The 25,429-nt window shown below is 53.5% G+C and overlaps 1 protein-coding gene across 1 annotated transcript in view; it reads left to right on the plus strand.

Moving 5' to 3' along the window:
- Positions 1-1,911: 1,911 nt before the first annotated feature.
- HGTX (HGTX homeodomain transcription factor) overlaps positions 1,912-25,429 on the plus strand; it is a 29,679-nt gene continuing 6,161 nt past the window's right edge. The window contains exons 1-3 of the mRNA XM_031976405.2: positions 1,912-2,668; positions 8,963-9,073; positions 15,765-15,973. Coding sequence (XP_031832265.2) covers positions 1,912-2,668; positions 8,963-9,073; positions 15,765-15,973 — 1,077 coding nt within the window. The remainder of the gene's footprint in view (positions 2,669-8,962; positions 9,074-15,764; positions 15,974-25,429) is intronic.

The following is a 25,429-nucleotide window of genomic DNA, read 5'->3' on the forward strand; positions in this document are numbered from 1 at the left end:
TATAAATCGACGAAACATTTCAATCACCGTCCGATTCGAATAAAATGTCTTTCTTTCTTAATTCGCGCAAGTATTCTCGTTGGTTCGCGTGAAAAAGTTTGGAGCGCGAGGGGTTAGAAGTTCGCCGGCAGCGGAATTCCAACGGGAGCGCGAGCGCAGCCGAGATATCGGCCGGAAAACCGATAGCATCGGTTGGCTGTCGCTCGACGGTCGGCCGCGCCATATTCCAGCGACTACCGGGTAAATACACCGAGTACCTACTCGAAGTGGAAGCCGCCGAAGCTGGGAAGAATAGGATGTAACCGGGAGAGAATGGCCGTGGAGGAGCGGCATAAATAATTCATCCTCCTTGGGGCGAAAGCATCGGAAGGATCGGAAGCATCGAAAGGAGCGAAAGGTTGGACGGTGGCGCGGCGGCCGATCATTAGATTGGTCGAGCGCCAGGCCGGCCGGGGGTGGGTGGTTTAAGTTGATCCGACATTAGTTACGTCGGCGAACACCGCGCGAGGTGGTTCGCTCGGCGAAGCCGAAGTAACCGAATTCTCGTTGACACGTGCATCGGCTCCGTACGCGGCGAAGGGGCCGCGGGGAACAAGCCAAATGGACCATCGGAAGCAAATAACTCGATTTGCTCGGTCTACGTGTACTTGACTGGCTGGAAAGCTTTCCGGGGGTGGTTTTCGGCCGGTGGGTGGGTGGGCCGGGCCGGGGGGAGGGGGAGCGTAGAAAGTGGAAACGTACGGAGCGGGTGGCGCGGCGGAGGGGCGAGGCTGCGGAAGAACGGCGGAGAGGAGCGAAGGAAGGAAGGAAGGACGGAAGGAAGGAAGGAAGGAAGCAAGGAAGTTATCGAGGCGGTAGTGTCACCATAGTCGTACAGAGGTGCCCAGTTGTCGAGCAAACTAGCGAGCCAGTCAGCCAAACAGCTCAGCCAGCCAGCCAGCGAGCCAGTCAGCCAGTCAGCCAGCCAGCCAGCGAGCCAGCGAGCCGGCCAACCAGCCAGCCAGTAAGCGAACCAGCGAGTTCTTGTTTTATTCAGTCGGGATCATAAATTACGAATTTAAACACACAATGAAAGACGCTTAACAAGAAGCTAACGCGAGATTGAGAGGCCCCGCCCGAAACACCTCTTCCTCCGGAGGAACGACCGGGACCGGCCAATCCGCCGCGAGAACCGCCCCTCGCCGTTGATCCGACCCACTGTGGCCGCGCCAATCGGCGCGCTCCGCCGGCCGAGCGACGGCCGCCGGCGACCTATCGCCACCGGCGGAACACCCGAGTGCCGAACACCCGAAATCCGAGCCCCCGCCGAACGCGGGGCGACCATGCCGGGAGCAAGTCGGCCGCCGAGCGAGCCGAGCCGCTGCCCGATGCACCCCAGTCGCACGACACTTGGCGAGCCACTCGGCTACCCCCCATCGGTTCTCGCACGCGTCGATCCATAGACACCACGGTTCCTGCCGGCGTTTCCGGATATACATTCTTCAACCCCTGGCTCTTTCTCTCTCTCTCTCTCCCTCTCTCTCTCTCTCTGTCTCTCTCTTTCTATCTCTCTCTCTCTCTCTCTCTCTCTCTCTCTCTCTCTCTCTCTTTGCTATATCTCTGTCCGTTTCCCTGTCGCGTTCTCTCTCGACTCGTCTCTATTCCGCGCAACCGTTCGTCGAACCCAAGGACACCGCCATCGGAGCCGAGTAACGCTCGCGAAGTGACCGAGCCCCTAGGATGGCTCCCGAGGATAGTGGCTCGTGAATCCCGGCCTCTTTCACAGGATCGTCGTCGTCTTGTGAGTGCGACATGTCTCGTGTGTATCAGTGACCAGGAAAGTGCGCTCAGGATTCCGGCCCCCTCGGACGGTCGCTGTAGAGAGGCTCGCGCAACATTCTCCGTCCATTGCCGAACTATGCGTGGTGCGAGATGGTGTGTTCCTTGACCAGCACCAACGGCAACAACAACGCGAGCACCAGCAACAGCCAGAAGAACAGTAAGAGGGCCTGCGACGGCGAACCGTGCGCGGAGCTTCGATCCACCCCGGAACCGCAGGCGGAGAACATGTCGTCGCTGAGCGACGCTCACAGGCGGAACAGCCACTTGGAGGGCGACCGGAGCTCCTCGGCGGGTTCGTCGCTGGGTTCGTGCTCGCCGCCGCCCGCCTCGAGCCACTCGCCGCCGCCGGCGAGGCCGCCGTGGCTCCACGACTTCCACGCGGCCGCCGCTCCCCACGTTCTCCAGTTTCTGAACCTGAGCGCGGCCGGCGGCAGCATGCTGGCCAGCCAGCCGCTGGCGGCCCTCCACTCGATGGCGGAGAGGAGCCACCACCAGCAGCACCAGCAACAGCACCACCAGCAGCAACAACAACAGCACCACCAACCGGCCCACCACCAGCAGCAGCCGCAGCCGGCGGGCATCCAGCTGCCCAGGATCAGCGTGCCGTTGTCCACCATCACGCAGGGACAGTCCTCGCCGACCGGCAGCGGCAAGCACAGCCCCGCCACTTCGATCACCTCCGTCGGCAGCAATCCCCACGGAATCGACTCGATACTGTCGAGACCGGGGGCCACTCACCCGCAGGCACCGGTGTCCGCGACTCACGCCGCCTTGCAACCCTCGCCGCATCCGCAACACATGACGACGCCTAGATACGCGATGCACGCGGGATTCACCGCGTCCTCCGGTTCGTATTCTCTTCGTCTCCTTTCTCTCCTTCTCTTCTCTCTTCTTCTCTTCTCTTGTCTTTCGGTTCTCGGTTCAGTCTTCCCGATCGGACAGCCCAGAGTTCTCTTAGATTTCACGGATGTCGAGTCTTCTTCAACGTTTAGGGATGCGAGGCGCGCGATGTTGCCCATGATCGCGGTTGCTAACGGAACTTGCGGGGAACGGTTCTTAACGGACACGCTTCGGATCCGGAAACTTTGAAGAAGACCCTAACGACAACAGATTCGTTAACGCTGTTGCTCGTTGCTGTGCGTTTCGCACACACACGGAGGGTACGTAGGGTTCCGGTTTCTAACGCGAATCCGCTGACCTGAAGCGAACGTTTTGTTCCCGGTGACACAGAGATTCTTTCGCGGGAAGAGAACGTTCGTTTAGCTGGAACAATGGCGGACGATGACGATCGCTCTACTCGAATCGCGGTGAGAAACTCGATTGAAAAATCGTGGAACCAACAATCCCGTGGAAAATCGAATCGGATGAATGGCCGGGCACGGTCGCGCTATCCAAAGTTGGCGTATTTCGGGTTAACCGCCCGACGACGGTGGCGAACTTGCTCGGGGGATTTCTGATCCGCACGGAAACATGGGCTCGCAAACTATGAAACACGGCCGTCCTGCCCCGTTGTCCCGACGCGTTCGCAAATCGACGGACAACACGGATCAGGCTGTGCCCCGAGGAGGATTCGATCGATATCGCTTGATCTATGACACCCGGAATGATTCTAGATTAACGTCCGAATGTTTATAAACATATTTCGGATCGAAACGAACGTAAACGATAGGAATAGTTGGCTCTGAAACGAGAATACCGTTAATTTCAAGCATTCTTCCTCGTAACGTGTTCATTATGGTTCTCGCTAGCGGTCACGATACACCGAAGCGTTCTAATTCCGATTTATTGGACGCTTATGGTGATTTCGAGTCGCCGTTTAGTGCTCTCGAATCAACGTCTTCATAAGAATCACGTTTTGATTTATAACAAGAAAATTGCTTTACAGTAGAAGATACCATCTTCCTCTCCACGCCGCTCGCGAATCGTTCCGTGTAATCTTCAATCTCTCTATCGAGGGTTCATCGAATGTATGAAAAACTCCCTTGATCGCAGGGAAACGAAAAGATTTCTCTCGAACGTACGCGTCGTCAGTTGTTTAATCCGACGATGGAAAACGCGATTCGCTGGTAAAGTTTCGCGAGAGTCAATGCTCCGAATTAATGGCGGTCAAGGGGAGAAATTTGAGAAATAGGGCGGCGGACGGCTCGAGCGGCCGCGAGTCGTTTTGCTCTCGCAGCCCGCTCGCCATTTTGTGAATGCGAGGGCCGGGGGTGCACGGCCACGTTAAAGGGTTCATTCACAAACTTCTGCGCCCATTATTAATGATATCGCGGCACATACAAGGGATTATAAATTTAAGAGTGCGGCTGTCGAGCGCCGCTCGGTAATACTAAATATATTTTACGAACGAGGGTGGCACGTGACTAGGGTTTATGGGTCCGTGAATTAGACCGAGGACGATGTAGGTCAGATTTGAAGGGTCCTCGAATTTTCCGCATCCGTTTGTTCGACGAATAGATTCGTCCCTTGCGAATCTCTCGTTGTTTCCTGCGCCGAATCGAAAGTATCCTCGCCGTCGGACGAAGCGTTTACGATTATCGCGACTCTACTAAAGAGCAGATCATAGTTCCGGTCAGATAATAACCGAGTAAAGATCGCTTTAGTTCTGGGAATATTACCGATTCGCATTTCCCAGTGATTTGTCGGTATCGCGACCGTCGCAACGTTCTTTCGTTCCGTTTCACCGTTCAATATCTTTGACACAACGTTCAAAGGTTTTCGAAAAGGTTCTTCCGTCGTTGTAACGTCTCGATTCGATTCCAAGGGTAGTTCTCGGTAAGAAAACTTAGAGACGCGAATCGGACAGGTACACGCACAACCGCCGGAGGAAAAGATGAAAGCGATAATTTCCCCAGTTTGTCGGTATTGTTCGAAAGGTTCTGCGAGAACGCGCTTCGCGACGGGGGAAGCGGAATATTTATTGAAATCGAGTGAAAAATTTGAAAGGGACGTTCGTCGATCGTGATAGGAATAACGAACGAACGAGGAAAAGACACGGCGGAGCTTAAACAATGCCCGCGAGAGGGAACGCGCTCTTTTTAAACTATATCCGGCGCCATTATTACGAATTATGGGAACGATACCCGAAGATATTTGAACGTTCGCCACGGGCAAAAGTAGCACAGCAGCCGGATATAAATCGCGAAAGATTCTTTCGGGACCCCTCGGTTGGCTTTTACGGGTGCCACGACGAAGATTTCTTCTTTTATTGGAAGGAAAACAATTTTATAGTGGCCACACAGTGTTGCTCAACTACATTCCCCAGTTGTATATCATTCCATAGGAAGCTCCGCGCCGCGGAAATATAATGCAACAAACCACGATTCAATCTCTTTCCAGCTTCGTTCCTTTAAACGAACTTTTGCAATCTGTTCTTCAACCTGTCTCTCCCGTGTCGCGTCGCTCGTACTTGGTGTCGCTGAGAATAACGTTCAAACGTAACACCCGGACGTTTGTTTACACAGCATTTATCCGAGTATCGAAACAACTTTTATCGCAATTTCGTTCGCACCGAGGAAACGCGTAAGCTACCTCGTTAACTCGTTTTAAAACGCACCGCCGACGCTTTATCTCGATCCTCCGAGTCGACCTCTCGAAAAATTGATCAGCTCGTTTCAATTCAAGATCATATTCGCTTCCTCCGATTACGAATCGCGAAAATTGCAGCTTCGAGACCAGAGTATCGCCACGCGTTCGCATAATTGCGCGAATCACACGCTCGACTCGAATTGCTCCTAAACAACGCTTAAAGAATTCAATGTCCGTGAAATTGACGGGTCTCGTGAATCCGGTGTTAAGCTACCGATTCGATTGGCCGGTAATCCTAGCGTTAAAAGGTTCAAACGAGCTCGTCGCGACTCGTTGTCCGAGGATCCACGGCCGCGCGTAAAACCGGCGGTGCTAAGATGCGATAAAGTAGTTCCTGGCAACGCAGAAACGTCAGTCGCGACTCGAAGAACATCGTCGGTAATGTTTATGAAGTGGTTAGCGCCCTAATCGTCTCCTGAGGCGGGCCTGGCCCAGAAACGTGCGCGTAATGACTGGAAATCGGGTGCTTCGGATTCCGGCGAAGCTCGCGCGGCGTTCGAGGTATCCCGGTCCATACACACGCATATCGTATGTACTACACGGCGAACAGTCCGGGCGAGTCTCCGCCTTTACGCGTTCTTAGCACACCGACGACTCGTCCCGGGGATCCCGGAGCTCGGCGAACCGCGCGCGCCAACTTTTAACGAACCTGTAAACCTCGCCGGTCCTTTTACTCGGGATTAAGTCGTTCGCCGGCCGATCGAACCGCGCACGTTCGACCAGCAGCCGGGGATATTCGAAAGTAAAGACCTTTCGATTATTCGGAGAAGGGGCAAGAAATTAATTCCCGTGGGTTCGAATTCTGGGCTAGATCTTGGAGTTTCCGTGCGCGAAGTTCGATCAGCTGTCCGGAATTAGCGTCCCCCGTAAACGAGGGTAGCAACGATCTCGAATTAGTATCCTTCGGCGTCGCGAGCTAGTTTAATTGCACTTGCTATCAATTTCCCTATGCAGCCATCGGGAGTGTTCCCGATGTTATCGAGCAGGCCATCGCGCAGCTTCGGTGGGCGTCGTTGCTCCGTTAATCTTCGGGTTCGCTGTTTTATAGGAATATTTCTCGAATTTCCCCCGTATCCGATCGCTCCCGGGTTCGATAGATGGATCGACCACGGGTCGGATGTAATAATAGCGTTAATAGAGTCTGGTCTTTTGCTCGGCGATGTTGTTTCCATGGTAAACGGAGCAGGACGATCGCGAGACGAAAAATAAGCGAGCAGACAATCCCATCCCCCGTGAATGCCGTGTAATTCGTTCGGGTCCCGGGAAAGTGGCGGCGCAGCTATCTTAACGAACACATTCCCCCGGCGTTCTAATAACTTTCAGGCCGCGATATAAGCTGTTTTGAGTATGCCCTCGACGGTGCACGCTGTATAAACATGCATCCCGCCCACCCCGAGCGAAATGGGCGAGCAATGCATGTCGCGCAATACGGAGCGCGCAGGTTCGATACGCATCCTCTCCTGGCTCCTACGGTAGCTGCATCTGCTCGCCCGATGAATTTCATTCGCGTCTCGCTGCTGAATACTATTATCGCGGTCTGGGATCCCTTGATTCCCGATTAAAAATTCCGGGAACGATCCAAGTCTCCGGGGATTTCCCGACGAGCTTTTCGTCCCCTTTCAATCTTAAATGGCTGGTCTTTAATACGCGCTGTCCAAGGACGCCAAAGTGTCGATCGTGACAGTTGGAAAATACCTTTGGCAGTGTCAGGGTGCAAATGGCACAGTCGATAATAAATGGAGAACATTGAATCTCAAGTTAAAAGAATCAAATCGCATACTTATTCCTTTGGTCCGAGAAGCAAAGAATATTCGCTTCATCGTTCATCGCTTAGGCTTTGTCTTCTTTCTACCGAGTCAACTGCCTCGAAAACCAGCCAATGATAAACAGCGACAATTACGGATCCTTATATTACGGTGCAGTCGAGCTACTCGCGACACGATTATTCCGAGAAGAACAGAAGGCGACGCGTTAATACTTCGATCCGATTGTCGAATTCGGAGTAAACGGTAACTCGAACGGAAAATCACGGAGCGGACGTTCAGAAGAAACTCTAGAAGTCGTTCGAACGAGACGAAGCCCGTTTACCGAGCGTTGTTTTCCATTCTCATTGATCGTCTCGTCGTTGAAACGCTATTCCTTTCTCCTAAATGAAAGTTTCCGCGCCGAGACGGTCCGTGGCCGTCCGTCGGACACGGGCGTCCGCGAGAGACCGGTGGCTTTTCGTTGCTCGTAGGGCGCGCACCATAAAAATCTCTGCTGGAGGTTCAATTAAAGATCCGAGGATTCACCGGGCGGAGATCGGTCGGTTACGAGGGTCGGCGGAGCTGCCGAAAGCGGTCGCGGGTACGATCCTGAATATTTTTGTTGATGAGCGTGCAGGTTCACTCGTTTATGATCCAATAAATTTTATTTGATCCGAGCGTCGCGGACAAAAGGAGTAACGATCGGCCGATCGTATCGCGCGCGTTTCCATACCCGTTTCCCGGTCCCCCCGGCCGGCGAACACTAAAACCGGAATAACGTTTTATTGTGCGGTGGGAAAAAAAGGACGGAGACGCGTTTTCCCTTCGAATTACACCGGCAACTGGCAACAATACCTGTGTCCGAGGATTTTATAAACCTGATATAAAGCCCGTCTCTCCTCTCGCTCCTCCTGCTCCTTCTCCTACGGTGTTTCCGCGGAGAAACGGGGCTTGTAACAATTAGTAGAAAGTAACAACCATCCGTGGAGATCGTAAAGGCTTCCACGACCTCGCGTGTCTCGTCCGACTTTATCGTTTGAATATCATTCTATTGTTACCGGTACGTTTCGCCGAGCAATTAATGCACGCGCGACGATAATTGCGCTTGTCGATGCACGGAATATCTCGGAGATCCGAAGGAAATTGGGGCGAACGAGTGGTCGGTTGTTTAAAGAGAAATTACAAGATTGCGAGAAGTTTTCGGTAGATACGCCTGTACGTTTCACTGCTGAAACGAAGGAAACTTGGAATCAGCGTGTCCCCCGTTCTCCGATCGGCGGTTGCCAGACACTTTTTGCTAGACTCGAAAGTTGGTGCGCGATTGGACTGTTCGGTGGCCACACGCGTCGCGTTGCGGTTATCCGGCCGGCGACACGCGATCTCGCGAACAACACGGTCAACTGTAAATGCCGATACCGCTTTCATAAATTTTCTCGTTCGTTCGCCGATTAATCGCGCGCCGTAACATCTTTTATCCGATCGTCGGTACACTTAAAAAGAGCAAACAAATAGAACGGAGAGAGAGGGACGGAGAGAGACAGATTGACAGTTCGTCGAATCAATTACTCGCGTCACCGCGCGTTTCCATGCTGCGTCCGCGGGGGTTGCGTTTTACAAATCCCGGCCGAATACTCTTATTTGCGTAAATATTTGTCGTCTAACGGGGTGACGATGGATGTCGCCGGAGCAAGAATTATTGGGATCGTCGATGAACGAACGTAATTCGGGGTACACGGGAAGGATAAACGGAAGGAGAGGAGGTTCCGTGCGCGCGCACACGCTCACATTGTGTTTGCTTTTGAATGCAGGTATCGGACAATTTCAACAAAGAACGGAGCCACGGCATCCCGCTGTCTATTGGCCGGGTCTTCAGGGATTAGTCAGTGATCCCCTGGCATGGCGGGCAAGGCTACACACACGTGAGTTTCCTTTTCAATCCGTGCATTCATCGCGGCCCGCGTTTTCGGGACACGGCCGATTCGGAACCGCGAGCGTCGCCGCATAAAATTACCATAAAGCCGTTCCTCCGCGGCTCGGAATTTCGAATTTTTACACGTACCCGGCTCCACGGAAATTCGGACCGGGATCGCGCGGTAAATCGACGAATCTTCTTCCCTCGGATTTAAATGAATTCTAATGGGACTCTCGTCGAACTCGGAATCGAAAGCTTGCTTTACAAATACAGAAGCAACAACGCCGCCGCTTCGAGCTCGACGGAACAACGAACGAGCTAAAGAATTTGAAAGGTAACGCGTTGCTAAGGAAACCTGGAGTTCCCTCGAATCGGTTACCCGATTCGCCGCAATAGGAAGACGCCTCGAGACGTCCTTCGCTCAATTAACTCGTCTCATTCGACTACAGGAACGTCAACGCGCGAACGGTCAATCGAATATTACATCGAAACGATTGAAACGGCAGCTACAGCTGCCGAGCAATAAGACCGAGCTATTTATAATTCGTCGCTCAGCTTGGCGGTCGGTTTGACCTGCGCGGTAGTTGCAGCGCTAACAGGAAATTGAATAATTTTCGTCGGGCCGAACTGCCAGAGATTTTGCAGGAAATATCCGCGGGTTGCCGACCCCCGAGCTAGACCGCAGGGTGCAGGCCTCGGTGTTTAATGGAAAGGCGATCTCCTCGGTCCCGCGACGGTCGTTCTATGCTCGCGAGGCCCATGCCAGCCGATCGACGTTGCGCGCCCCGGAATATAAAGCGTGTATATATCAGCCGGGGCTATATACGTATCGGGGGGCGGGAGGGGCTGTCCCGGGTGCGCGGGTGTGTCGGCGAAGGCGAGCACTGGATACACCGTGATGCCGCAGTTAAAATATTGCCGGAGTTATTCACGTGAGTGTGGAAAAGCGGGGTGAGAGACGGGGAGACGGAGAGAGAGAGAGGGTGCGGAGGCAGCAGGCCTCGCCGGGATACGAGGGTTGATATTGAATATGATATTCCGGGATCCGACGCCGCAGCCAGCGGACTACCGCCACCGCTTTACCCTCTTATTCGTCCCGCAGTGACATTCGTACCCGACACGACGTTGAAACAACACACGTTCGCTCGTCCACGCCCTTCCACGGGCCTTCCTACGTACTTACATCCTAGTATCCTCCCTATCTCTTCACCCTAAGGGTGCGTTTACAGCGGAGCAAAGGGAGCGAGGCTCGAAAGCATGGCACAGCCGAGATCATCCGTAGTAATCGCGACCAACGATTCGAGTGGTTCAATCGAAGGGTACTGTTTACGCCGAAACGCGCCGGAGGAATAGGTTTCGCGTATTCGACGGGTTTATTTAGATTTGCTAGTTGTCGCGCGTCGAGAGGTCGAACGATTAGTAGCGTCACGGTCGAAAGTTTCGATAACTCGAACGACGATCTCGGCTCTATTACAAACGGGAACGAAGATATTCCGTTGGTTAATCTCGGCGCATAGCTCTGTTAGCTTCCGCCTTGCGCAGCCCCGCTGCGAACGTACCTTTAGCGTGGCGTCTTTCTCCGGCTCTCTGGCAGACGCATCCCTCTATCCAGCTTGCTCTCCCGTTCCTTTTTAACAGTGTCTCTCCAGCCGTCTTCCCTTCCCGTTGGTCCGTGTGTGCCTGTCGGATGCTCGAGCGTGTGCGGGCCGCACATGTGCCGCCACCGGGGGCTGATGTATGCTCCCGAAAGGGGATGCCCGCTGCCGCCGCTGCTCCGCTCTCTCTCTCCTCCGCCGTCACGTGTTCTTTCACTTTGTTTGTGATTTTTTTGCGGCGGCCTTAATCGCTTTTACAAATCGCTGGGGCCAGAGTTATGGAAGCGACGCGACGCGATGCGGCGCGGCTCGACGCGACCCCGCGCCGCCTAGAGAGTTTCCCTCCCTCTGCCCCTTTTCGATCCCTATTTCCCTCGGACAACTTCCTTCCCCGTGGAAAAAAGCGGTTCCCGGAGTGACCCTGCGGCGAGGGACTCCAGTACCGGGGGACGATCCATCCTCGCGTGACTTTTATTTCAACGGGACCGGGGTGTTCGAAGCCTTTTGGCAACTCGACGGGTCGGTTAGGCTGTGGTTACGCTGCACGCGTTTCCTTGCGAACTGGGTACGAAGAGGTTGATGCGGCACCCAGCTAATCATCTTTTGGGAGCAATGAACAGGTCGAAAGGGAAGGCACGAAAGTTGCGTGTCTCATCCGAGATCTACCGGCGCTCTCGAGGATTTTTCGGGGATCCCTGCTTTAAACGCGAGACATCTAGTGGCGAAGCGTGGGAGATCGCCGCCACCAAGTAAATGAAGAAGTATGGGGTTTAGGAAACGATAAAGGAAAAACCAAACGTCCGAAGATTCAGAGATCACTGCACAGGAGGCGTTCCTGGAGGAATTTGATTGCTTCGACGAATCAAGATCGTCGGAGAGCCAGTTCGTGTTAGCACGCGGCCGCTGTGACCACAGTCTTAGCCGTATCCTCCGCGGTCTTCGTTATATCGCTTCGGCAAACAACTTCGCCTTCGCGGCTCGATAATTTGTATTCGTACGGAATTTGCGTCACGGATTAAATCTGTAATTATCTCGCGCGAGTTGATCTAACGGATACACGATGCGTTCGAGTCTCCGTTCGCGGTTCCAGCTGGGAAAAAATTGTTTTCGGAGATTCCTCCCCGGCCTCGTCGCACGGTTGCTTTCACTGACCTCCAGAATAGCGTTTAGCGGCTCGGCGACACGTGTTTTTTCACTTCCATCTCCTTGTCGCGAAAGCAAACACGAGCAGCTGTCAAACCCGTCTAATATCGGGGGAGGAACGGAATATCCCTGGGCTGAAAAACGTGTCTCGGATGTTTTCGGTCCGATCTCTTTCACTTGGAACCAATTCGTTCCCAGTGCCCGTGTCGACGATCCCTCTATCCGTCTCCCAAAGAGATACCGTTGCCTGGAATATTTATTTGAAACTTAATCTTTCCTGATACAAACTTCTGTTTTCGCTTCCTCGGTATTCCTTCTCTAGAACGAACGACAAAGGTTACCGCCACCGTTAACCCTTTGCCTTCGAGGAACGACTCTCGGTACCGCTCGATTCGATGTAGCAAAATTATGGAGTCTTACGTTTCGTATTAGCTTTGGATAATGCGTCGATATGCGAAATGTCGAAACAAAATAGCTATGCTGTACGTTGGTTTTTATAATGGAACAATGAGTTTCTATTTAACGAAGACAACAAGTAAACACGTCTGTTCTATTTCTAAACTTGGCGAAATAGCGTTGAATATTCGCAGGGAAAAACTTTGGAGCGCAAAGGGTTAACAGTCATCGGGTATCCACGGTGAATAGAGTCAACGAACCAGAGAGACAGCTCGCTGTCGCGTAGGAACGCTTGTTACCTGCTAAAATACTGTTTCCGGGTTATTAAGCGGCATTAGACGTAGGGAGCCGGAGTCGGGAGACAGAGGAGGTATCGGGCTCGTTCGAGCGAGGCTCTCGGGCGTACGAGGATCGGAGGAGGAGATAGGGATATCGGTGATTGGACCGGGGGTGGCTCCTCGAGTGGGCTGGTAATGATATTGGGCGGCAATGCTGAAGATTATGATGAAGCTGTTACAACGAGGAAATAGGTTCGGTGCGCGAGCGGAATCGCCGTGTCCTTGCTATTCTTATACAGCAGTTACGTAACGCGTTGCACGAATTCCCGTTACAGGAGATCGCGCGCGATAGATTTTTCTCGCGTAACGCGAACGATGTCTCGTCGTTCGTTCTCGGAACGTATTCGAAATAAAGCAAACGGGGTCCGGAGAGGAAGAAACATTTGCAAGAGCAGCGACACGCGAGCACGAGGGCAACGCGATAACGAGAGCTCGCAAATGGAATTTGTTTCGCGACTCGTTTCATAAGCGCGGGAAATCAATCTGTCTCGCGAGCGACGGGAAACGGGAAAGCCACCCCCGGCTAAGAGGCGCATAAATTCGAGGGAAAAAACCGGACTTATCGAATTACGCGCGGAGAAAAGTTGCGCGAGTTTACGCAGTTTCTAAGTAGATGAATAGGGGATGCCGGCCGCGGGGGGAGCGTGTACCACGATCGAAGCAGAGGGTGGAGAGTGCGGTAAGCAGCTCATTAGAACCCTCCCCGCCGACTGGCCATTATTGCCTCGTTCCGTATTCCGTTACAAATTGCTTTATTAAATTAAAGTCCCACAACCCATACTGTTGTGACGACCCCACGCCTCTTTCCCTTTTCGGCCGCGTTCCCCTTCGCCCACGTGAACGCGCCTGACCGCGTGCTGCTCGTCCACGAACAGCCGTCCCTCCGCGAGCCCTTCTTAATTACCCGGCCGAATTTTCTATAATAATTCCTGCTGCTCGGCCGTGGACAGATTTTCATCCCTCTGCTCCTTTAACCGGTTATCCTACTTCGCAAGGTCGCCGGGTTGCTTATTCTTAACGAGATTTCTTCTCCGAGATCCTGGCACGAAGGGGTTGACAGTTTTGCGACCGTCGGGCACTCTTTCGGTAGAATCACGAAACTTTTTCTTTCGGGAGCATCGAAATTGTCGAGCGAATTTAAACCTACGCGGTCTTTTGATTTCGAGCGTTAACGGACGTTAACTTTTCGCTCCACGCGAAACGTTGATGCAACGATCATCTAGGTTTTAAGTGACCAACAACTCCTGCACGATGAAACGCGAGAATACGCTATATCGAATGGCAAAGTTACGTCGTACTCTAATTTAATAAGTCGAGTTTACCACGCGAGAGACCCCAAGTGGTACGTTTTAATCCTTAATCCCCTCGTTCTTTTGTGCCGCGCGTCGCGCGCGTGATATGTTCTCGTTCGAGAGTAATTGTCCGGAAACGTAATAATTTCTCGGGCCATTGGACGGTTTTAAAAGCGCGAGGAACGACGCACGGCAACACCGGTCGCCGGTTCTCGAGCCGCTCGTGAACATCTTCGCGCCCCGACAATGTCACCCCAATTTCCGGCTGCGTATCGCGTGTCATTCCATCGATGGTATCTACTTGTTCCCACCCCTAACGGCGGGATGTATAAGATCAACGGCGAAGGATAACGATAACAAAGTCCGCCTATTTGCGGAACACTAAGCTCACGTGGCCCGGCACGTGCCGGCCGACGCCGAGACGCCATTATTGCGGTCTATCGCGCAAGTGTTTAACCCTTGGACGCGTGATTCCGTCAAATTAAACTACGATCTGCCCCTGGTTTCGCCCTAACGGCGACATTTACTGCCAAGGGGGCGTTTAAAGTGTTCGACGGAAAGAGTAATCGGATTTTCAACGTTCGCAACAAGATTAAAAACGATAATATCATCTGATTCTACGCTCGAGCACGCTGTCGATGGTTCGGGATTTTCGTTGGACCCTTACCTAGAAGAGACGATACGGTTATCGAACGCAACGGCGAATCCTCGGAAAATTAGATACATGGAATAAGACACGTAGGCGCGCGATTGATCGCCGACTGCTTCCGCGGTTGGCAGGGAACACGGTCGTCCGTTGGAATCGGAGGGAAAATGAAACATCGAATTTCGAAATGCCGCGCGATTAAATAGTTCGCGGACTCAGGACCCGCATAAGTTAATGAAGCGGCCGGCGCGATGAAGTATTCGACACGAGCCGGCCGCCGCAAAAGCGATCGATTCGTTATCGCCGGACAATTGCACGGTTTTTAATAGATACGCGGTACACAACATTTTCGGCCGTGTAACGAGATGTAAATTTATGACGCAATTATCGATAGGGTATGTAAATCGTTTCCGGCGGAGCCTCGGCCACCCCCTTGGCCCCGCGCCGCGGCGCGGCCGGGCGAGCCGGGCAAGAAGAATGACGGAAAATTGATGAAGATTAATTGCCCCGCGCGAAACGGCTATCGCCGCAAACTGTGCCTCCCAATTATTGAATAAGTTTCACGGTGACGATGATAGCGCTGTCGGATCAGCGAACGAACACGCGTCCGCGAAACGAAAAATGTTGGAATATAGCCATCACGATTCTATGATAAATTCGAAACGGTCACGACCGAAGGAGATGCATCTTCGTCGAAACGTTTTTCCTTTAGCAACAATCGAGGAACCAACCGCGACGTTTCACGCGTTGATCGTCTCGCTTGGGTGCTGTTGATACAATTTCTGTTACAGATTTCGAAACTAATTTTCTAGACGACAGCTCGAATGAATTCCGTTTAACCGAAGATACTCGCTTCTAGTGTATCGCGATTTCAACGAGCACGCAATTAATCTATCGGTGCAATTTGCGGAACACCAACGAACCGTCTCCTCCGTTGAAAGGAGGAACCCCTCGAATTTTTTCCCGAAACTCAATCGAAGAATCCGTTTCCCGACGAAAGCTCTGAAATTCGAACGCGACAGAAGGAAGCGCCACAGCGCGGGTGGCCGGGTTTCGCGTTTCAATCCACGGGATTACGAATGAAAAGCAATTGAATTTTTCGTCCGCTCGTAAACCTCTTCGCTGGAAGCGGATATACTTCCGCTGGTCCCGGGAAGCTACGAATGAATAGAAATAACGAGCGAGATAATGTTATTAAAGCGACGCACTGGGAGATTGCGTGGGAGGCGGGGAGGCCGGAGAAAAACGGGCAGAGCGAGGATCCTCTAAGAAAGTATCGATGTTACAGTGTCGCAACAGCTGGGTTGTCAGCAGACGATGACAGGCTCGGCCGGGGCCGGCGAACACGAGGGTGGCAAGAAGAAACACACGAGGCCGACGTTCAGTGGCCAGCAAATCTTCGCCCTCGAGAAAACGTTCGAGCAAACGAAATACCTTGCGGGACCGGAGCGAGCCAAATTGGCGTACGCCCTCGGAATGTCGGAGTCGCAAGTTAAGGTAAGCTCTCTCCGTCCCTTTCTCTCTCTCTCTCTCTCTCTCCTCGAGCCGAAAGAGATTTCCGCGTGCCGCCATCTTCCTTCGATTCGCTGGGAATTTTTATCGATTCGATCGACGCGAAACGCTCGGCCCTGGTTCCTCTAGCTTGTCTCTTTGTTCCCGGATCGAGCCCTTTGCGCTGGAATTGTTCCCGTCGATGAACCGTGATTCGATCCTCCCGGTGTACCTCGGGACTAGCGTATTCGTACCTTAAGGCGACGAGCACGATTAACATCGGGAGAAAGGATCGCAAGCAGAGAATAAAACGGAACGTTCGTCCGCGAAACTAGACGACTGCATCGCGTTTAATAAAGTTTCTGCTAATCTCCGATAAAAACGTCACGGTGATTTAAGTGGACCCGGCTAATTATGAATAACAGATGTAGATGGGTTAATAAAAATTCATAACAGTCGCGCGGCACTCTCGCTGCTCCCGATATTAATCCGTGAACGATGGAACGGCGAGGCTGCGATAAAAACGCGAAATCAACTTGACCGGCAGCCCGTTGTTTAATCTTCGCCGTTGTTTAATATTTTCTTACCGCTTTAATCGACAGCCCGTTCCGTCCGAACTTTATCGGCGAAAGATATATATCCCCCGAAGATCGAGCTCGTTCCTCCCGGTGCACCTTGCGCGCGAATCCGTCTCCTTGACGCGCAGATCGGCCGCATAAATTATCGAATAATCTGTTGGCAGCGTCGCTTCGCCGGCGCGTTCGAGGGCAGGCGGAACCGACGCCGGACGACAGCAGCGAGCGCGGATAAAAACGAATTCCGACCGTATCCCGTAAATCCCATCGGCGAACAAACAGAAACTGTGAACTGAGAATTGAGTTGTGCGCGGCGAGAGCTCGCTGCGCGTGAAAATCAATTGGCAGAATTGGCGGTGGAGGCGCGCCACCGATTATTACGCCGGTCCGCGTCTGACCGGTACAGGCTCGTTCCACTCGCCGGCTCGGCTTGCCCTGGCAACTTCTGGCCGGAAGTTCGCGTCGAGTGATCTATCCGCCGCAGCAATCCCGTTTCGGTTTCGGTGCTGGCAACGCTGATCCGTGGTAACGAGTAAACCTCGTAAGCCTCGTAAACCCTTTGGCCGCGCTGGAAGACGACGGGGAACGACGAGAAAAAAGGGGTGTCGAATTCTCGGCGCAACGTCCGGAAGCCGGCGCTCGTCCCTGCGAACGGAATCCAGGGCAACGGAATAAAAACCGTGTCATCGAAGGAGCTCGCGTCAGGGGTGGCTCTCGAGCGGGGGCGGTTTCGCGCGGGCACCGAGGGCGGGCGTAATTTTAAAACGCGTTTGTTCAGCGACGGCTTACTCCATCAACGCCGGGGTGAGCAAGCTCCTAACGAGGCGGCGTTGTAAAAAAAGTTGGCCGGATAAAAGAAGGTGACAAAACAGCCGGAGACGTGTCAAGCTTTGCGGCACCTGCGTCGTTCCGTTCGGCTCTCCTCTCTCGCTCGTCGGCGGGGAACAAAAATGGTCGGAACGAAGAGGGCGAGCCGTAGGTGACGACGGCCAGCGTCACGCCGCTCTCCGGAACTCTCGTCCACCCCCGGCCTCGTCTCCTTCCGTCCCTCTGCCCTCTCTCTCTTTTTTCACATCCCCCTGTCTATCCGCCTATTTCTCTCCATCTTTTCGACGGAGCTCGCCCCTCTCTCTCTCTCTCTCTCTCGCGTCTCACCCTTCTCCGCCACCCTACCTCTTGAGAGAACCCCTATTACCTATCTCTCCCGTATCCTCCCTGCCCCAGCTACCACCTCCACCGCGGCGAGCCTCCACTTTTACTCCCGCCTCTCGGAGAGCTACATCTGTAGTACTCGTGCTCCCGAGCCGCGAGAAGCCTCTCTCCCCCGGCCCGCCGCCGCCCGTCCTCCTCACGGTTCGCCATCTTCGACCCTCGCAGCCAGAGCTTCCCATTTCGAAGCCTCAACCCCTGCCATCGCGACCGTGCCTCGGTCTCTCTCCCTCCCTCTTCCCGGCGTTTCTCTCCCTCTCGGAAGCGCGGACCGGAGCGGCGTCGATGTAGCGCTGTCATTGGCTCGTTCTACGCCGCCATATTTACATTTTTATTGAAAGCTACAAGTCTGTGTCGGTGAGTGATGGCAAGGGGATGAACGCGCGCGGCGCCCTCCCCTCGCCCCGCCGGCGCTCCTCGCGTCCCTCTCGGTCGCGCCCTCTCCCCGCGCGCTCCTCTCGCCGACGGGTCCTCCCCGCAAGCCCCGCGGTCGCGACTAGGGGGGTCGAACGAGGATCGGAACGGGCTGGACGAGAGAGACGCGGGAAGAGCGAGCGGCGAGCACGCCGAGAGGCGGCCGCGGGGAGGGTTAGCATTCAATTACCTCGGATTTCCTCGGCAAGAGGCGATTCACCTCCGCGTATATGCCATCTTCGAGGGTGAGATTGCCCCCGGATCCGAACCCGGCACCGCGTTTCCCGAAATATTACGACAATATGTACCCGCGTCCCCGGCCGCCCCTGGCAGCCCCGCGCGACCGCTCCGCTGATTCAGAGCCATCGATTCCCTCTCGCGGAGAGGACGCGTTTGTTGTTACCGACGGTAAGTACGCCGGCCGCGGTCCTTGGACAGTCGATTTTCGATGATCAGCCGAGGAGGGAAGATTCCGGTGCGCGAAATCGGCCGTTCGACGCGTGAACCGTTCAATCCGGTTGCCTCCAATTTCGCGGTTTCCTGGATGTCGTCGCGAATCGATGAGACCTCGAGCGTACTCGTCGAACGTTGGTCTGAGGGCAGTTGGGATTTTGCTTTGCTCGAACGAGAGTAACGTGGAGTTACCTGATCGATTATTAAGCAAACTGTTCGCTGCGCGTTTCTGCACGGAAGAAGCAGTCTTAAGACTCGAGTAATTAAGAAAGGGAGGTTTCATACAGCGAACAAGTAGAACACGCTCGTTGGAAACGCATGAAACGATCGCATCGGTTCGCATCGGGTGGAACCATCGACTCGAATTACTCCAACTAGCCGGCCGACCCTTCGCCGAGTGGTAATTCGGAGTTTAATATTCCGAGTGTTTCGCTGGATAGCCGGAAAAAAAGTATAGTACAGCGGAGAGGAATAATCCGGCGACGAAGGGAATGAAAAATAAGAGAGGAAGGATCGCGAGCAACACTCGAATATATAGGAATCGGCGGATCCAGCGGTCGGCGGGAAGCATTATTGAAAATTACCGACCTTTCGGGTTTCATAAATCATTTATCAGTCCCCTGTCGCGACGTTCAAGATTTCACCGTCGCAATTTTCCACGGAATATCGATCTTCGAACGGGTAAATCGAGTAAAACGACTAACTTCGGTAAATCTCGCGAATGAACTTTTACTCGATCGTTCCGGTGGACGGAAAGCAAAGCCACCGTCCGAAAAATGAAAGAGGAAGAATGTAACAAGTGTTTTATACTCTTCGAGTATAACGCTCCGTTTTTTCATTTCTCCGAGTGCCTTCTTTTACGGTCGGACTACGTTATTCGCCGAACAAGCGGCATAAATTGCTCAAGTATCCCGATAAAAGTGTTCCCGTCGAAGAAACGGGAACTCCGGGCAGGCTATCGCGAGATAAATCCGTGGACCGTGGCTTCCCGTGGTTTGATACACTGCCGAAAAGGTCCTTCGTCGCGAACTTTGCTCATTTGCCGGCCCGTTACGATCGCGCGCCGGTGTATTACTGTCCGTCTACTACTTAATGGCTGGCGGCACGGCACGACAGCAGTCTCCTCTCTCTCCCTCTCCGCGTTTTCTTTATAGTTTCGGTTGGATGATAGGTCGGTTACGTGTAACCGTATCGTCGAACAGCGAATTAGAATCGAAGATGACGTAGAAACCGAGCAATCGACTTTTTGCGTACCTTTCTATCCGAGCGAGCACATTCCTCGTACCTGCAACGACACCAAAACCGGAAACATTCGATCGGAATTGCCACGGAAAAAACTAGACGAATAATTAGAGCGCAAAGGGGTCAACCAGAATCGAACGAGACAACGTCGACGTAAACTTCAGGGCGAATAACCGTAATAACGTCGGAAACAGTTTGGAAGAAATCTGCAGAGCTGGGCGGTTCTTTTCACGCTCGCCGGCGATGGCGGAGCGGCCTCGCGTAGCGCGTGACACGCGTGTGCCAGTCATCGGGCGTTGAAATCACCGGCGGCCTAAAAATGATCCCGTCCGCGTGCGGCCGGGACTGGATTTATCGGCGGTGGAGCGGGCCGCGCCGACTAAATATTGAAATTGCATAAATCGCGGCCCGCCCCGTTTACACGGGCGCGCGTCGCATTACGTTTCGCATCGGCGAATTACTCGTCCGAATCCGGCGCGACGTCGAAACTTTTCGAAATGCCGGGCGCGATTAAATTATTTTCGCAGGAGCGGCATAACGCGTTGAATGACACACTCGCATCCTATTTATCAGCATATTGTTCCGCTCGCCGGGGATCAGCATAAATTTATGAAGTTTATCGTTGCGAGATGCTTCGTTCGAACTTCCGCGTCGGTTTATTTCAGCCGATCGTTCTTACCCCTTCGACAATCTGTGAATTAACGCTCGATCCACCGTACGATTCGTTTTGGCTTCCTTATTTCGCGACTACGATATATCGGCGTATTATGCCACACCAGCTGATTACATATGCCTCCCATTTGTCTCTGCTACGAAAGAACGATACGCGAGACGTTCAAAATTCTCGTGGCAGCGGACGCGTCAATAATTGAATATATATATATTATTAATAGAAGACGCGTACGCGGATGTTGCGCGCGTTTCTCGCATGTAAACGAAAATGAAAAGATTTTAATCCATTCCAGCGCGGATGCTTCGTCTCGTCCCGCTCGTAAAAACACGAATCCATCGCGCCGCTTTCCTTACCGGCACACTTGTGGATCGTCCTGTACACGGGATCGATACTGCCCTGCGCCCGTGCGGTTTCGCATCCGAGATTTATCATTTTTTCAGTATCGGAAAAGGATTAGTGCGGCATATAGGGATTCGCTAGTTCCGGCCAACGAAGATATATGCGTTCTGTCATTCCGCATTTCCAGATTTATCAGTTTTTCGTTTTCGAAATGCGCGCGCCCCACCCTTCGCCCCCTCCACCATATATATACACACATATATATATATACATATATATATATCTATATACATTTTTTTTGTTTCCGCTGTTTTCCCGTTCGAACACAGGGCCGAAGTTGCCCGCGATCCTCCGCGATGTAAAGTGTCAATATTAATACGTCGTTAAACAAAAGATTAATCGGGACAGGCAGCGCGGCGTCGCGTATAACTTTCACACGATTCTTCTATCGCGCGTTGTGGACACAAAAGGGAGACCGAGCACGCGAGGAGATCGAGAATCGATATCGAACGGTCTCGCTCTCGGAAGCGACCCTTCGGACCCGAACGTCCGAAGCAATTCGAATCTGTTGAAAAGCCACCGTCGTGATAAACAACTCGATCAGCCCCGATACACGGTCGCATAGATTCGACGGCCGCGCGACATCCAATTAGGGCGCAGCCTTACCGAGCGCCCAATCTACGAAGCGACTTTTCCCGGCGTTTCACTCTTGATCAACGGATCGGGGAATGATTTCGGAGTCGAGCGCTCGATGAAATATCGCCGGCCGGGAGGAACGATGCCATGGCAATCATCGTGGAGCGTCGGTGACTCGGCTTGGCTCGGGATCGACCGGCTATTAAGACTATTACGCGGATCGCCGTTCAAATTGCCAGCGATATCCGTGGCATGATTTAGTTAGCCGGTCGGTCGAGCGAACGGCGCGCAAAGTGCGCCGAAAGGGAGCGAAAGAGGGGTCGCAGAGTTTCTCGCTCGGCGAACCGACGAACGAACCAACGAACGAACGATCCCCGCTCGTCGTTCCCCCTATTAGAATCTAATACGGCAAAGTGAACGCGCAGCATTTGCGAGTTAAACACCGTGACACCCTATCTCGTGGGCGTATCGGCGCGTGCATCGCGCCGCTCCGCGGATTTCCCCGGCGCAATCGGCGACAGCAGTTTACCGCAGAAATTAACACCGTGCAACGTGTTTCGTGAATCGGAGTTTCCGAATGCTCACCGACGGATTCGAACGCGTTACAGTTTCCTTCCGATCGTTCGGGAAACGGAGAGTACGACTTTCCGATTTTTCCATGTCGAATCGAGTGGCCGTGAGTCGCCACTCGGGCGCAAAGGATTAACGAAAAGTTCCATCCGACGTTAAATATACTTGTTCGAAACGGTTCAACGGAACCCGCCCCTTCGCTCGTCCATGAAGAATACGCTCGCAATATTCCCCAAAACCCACTGCAGAGCTAGCACCGTCGAAATCAATCCCGGAAACCTCGCAGCGGCAACAAACTGCGCGGAGCCGGCCGCGGCAGCCCCTATTAGAATCTAATACGACAAAGTGAACGCTTAAGCATTCGCGGGTTAAAGACCGTGACACCCTATCTCCTAAACACATCGGCGTGCGTGTATCTCTTGCAGAGTGGGGCTGGCAGACAGAGCGACGGAGCAAGAAAGAGGGTGGGTGGCGGAGATGGGGTAACAAGTTGAAGTGCTCGGAAATGGAGAGACACGAGAGACCGGCGTACGAGCCGAGAGAAGGGGCTCGGTTCCAGGCGAGGAAGGGGTGTTCGTCGGATGTATTTAACCGGTGCCGGTGCTTTCGGGTGCCAGCCAGCTTTCGGGGGTTGCCGCGCCGCGCCGCGCCGCGGAGGGCCGGGGGACAAATAGCGGAGGGCAGAATCGCGCGGCGGAAGGAACGCGCGGGCTTAGACGGTGTTTACGCAGCGGTGGTGGTAGTAAAGTGGCGGTGGCGAGCTTCCCCCGTTTCGGTGGCACCGCTCGCTCGCAATCCCCTCGTCCAAGAGGGTCACCGGAGGGTGCGGGGACGGTGGGGCGGAGTTGTTTACGGCGGAGTAATCTGCTCGTCGACGGATACCAATATCGATGACGTCAATTAGTACGAGCGAAAGCCTCCTACCCGCTTTTCCTCCACCCATGTATCATCATGGTGGTGTATGTACGTACGGCGTGGCGTGGCGTGGCGTGGCGTGGCGTGGCGTGGCGTGGCGCGGCGTGATAAATCACGGCAGCAGGCGGTGTTCCCTTCATTCACCTCCCACAGCTCGTACCCTCGAAATTGGCCCACATGTACTTGACTCCATAATGCTCGATTCTACGAGCACTCTGCCGCTTTCTCGCTCTCGCTCTTTGTTGTTCCCTCGATTGTTTTCCGCCTGGTTCCCGGGAAGGGGTGAGGATTCGAGACTTTATTTCGCGTCTCGGCCGTAGGCGGCTCGGCCGGTCCACGGGGACGGGGCTCTCGCGTTTCCGGGCGCGTTATGGGATCCGTTCGACTCCTATTACGGTTTACGCCAAGTGTAATTGCGACCGGTCGCGATATTTCACCGGCGACGGCCCCGTTTACAGCGGTGTTTCGCGCGGGATATTGGGAGCTCGCCGCGCGGCCTCTTTGTTCCGCGGTTTACGGTTGCCCGGACGAATTACCGTGGCTCCGACGCCTTTGGGCTCGCCCGGCATTCCTCGACCGTGGCGAGACTCGTTCTCGCGACTCGCGGATCGCTGATCGTCTTCGCTGCCGGCCACCCGCCTGTACACGTACCGTTTCAATCGGTGGAAGTTCGAAATCAATCGATTCAAGATTATCGTAGACCTTGGGGCATTATCGCGATTCCCGTAAATGTTACGTTGCTGGACCGACCGTTGATTCGAACGTCGTCGAATCTTCCCCAATGAATATCGGAGAAGGTTCGCTCGGTCGATGATCCCGCAACGAATAGGTACCGTCCCGAGTATCGTCCTGATTATTTCGCGATACGATCTTTCGCGCGGCCATAAACGCTTGTCCAATTTTCCCGGTAAAAGGCAGCCCCCGGGGGAAAAAAGTGCTCGCATCGGGCTTCGATCGAATGGGGCGGCGGCGGAGGCGGGGGGCGGCCGAGGCTGAAAATCCTCCTCTGATCAAATCGGGCTTCCATGAAGGGGACGAACTAATCCCGTAACACCCTCGAGTGTTTCCTTGATCAAATTTGATGAATGTATCCGTATCACTGTACACACGTATTAATATTCCCCTTCCCCCATAATTCATCCCGGGTCGCGCAGAGATCAGCGCCGTGCTTACGAAACAAAAGAGAACACGCGGCCGTCGCAGATGCGATCGATAAGATTTGCCTGCCGTCCGACCGGGGATTATTTAATTGACTTTCCGCCGTTTCTCGCGTCGCAACGGAAAGCGGGGTGCCGGAGACTTTTATAGGCGTATCGAAACGTTCGTTTTCCTCCGTTTTCGTTCGATTGAATTTATATTCCAGTCGATTAAAAAGCCGGAGCTTCGCGCACCGTTATTGATAGGATCTCTGTAGACTTCGGACACGGTTTTATCGATTTTAAACGGTACCGTTTAAACATCGTAAACATTCCAGCACGGCCGGATCGTTGTTTTATCGCGTCCCAACGATTCGACGCTCTTACGTTTTTGAAATAATACCGATCGCAATACGAGACTGCGACTATACATTACTGTAAACGGTAAGATCACGATGATACGACATCGATCGACTATTCATCGACGATCCGGTAAGGTCCTGTGCGCGGCGTTCCCTCGAAATTTCGGCAATCGCGGAACCGATCGTCGAGCGTCGAGAGCGAGCGCCGCCATTATCGAATATTCATTCGCGGACGGGCGAAATCAAGACACAACGCGACCCGGGAAAGAGAATACCGAAGGGGATCCCTCCGTTCTTTTTTTCTTCCCTCGTTGTCTCCTTCCTTTCCCTCCTTTCCCTCTTTTCGTTCTTTTCGTTGGTCTTCCTCGCGAGGAGAACGGCCCGTAAAGTTCGCCCTCCCTCGCGAAATTTGATTCCGAAATAAAAATAGAATATCGGGGATAACGCGAATCGGTGAAGCCATTTGATCTTCGAGTGAAGCCAAATGGTTGGTCGGGAGGGTGTATGGGAAGGGTGAGGAAACATATCGATATGGGGAAGCGGTACGAGAACGGAATACAGAGGAGCGCATTATCGCCAACAGCCAACTACCCTCTGCCATTCTCGCCGCTCGCATTACTTATTATTTGAAGAAACATTCTGCTCGAAGCACTTTGTAATATTACGGGAAATTACTTTGGCCCCGATTGATTTAAACGATCCCGGTCCTGATCCGCTTTCGATCGTCGCGTTTTCCGAATGGATTCGCGAGGCCGCGCACCTCCGTCGAATCGACGCGACCGCGGCGGTCCAACGAAGCCGCCAGAAATCCAAAGTAAACCGAAGGACGCCATGCCTGTCGACCACTTGTAATTTGTCGCGTTACAATGCTCCCTGTTTGAGCGAATCCTCTATTTGCGCGCTGGAAATTAACGATCGGCGTGGATTTCGTTGTTGAC

The sequence above is a fragment of the Nomia melanderi genome, chromosome 1, assembly GCF_051020985.1.
Source record: "Nomia melanderi isolate GNS246 chromosome 1, iyNomMela1, whole genome shotgun sequence".
Lineage (NCBI taxonomy): Eukaryota > Metazoa > Arthropoda > Insecta > Hymenoptera > Halictidae > Nomia > Nomia melanderi.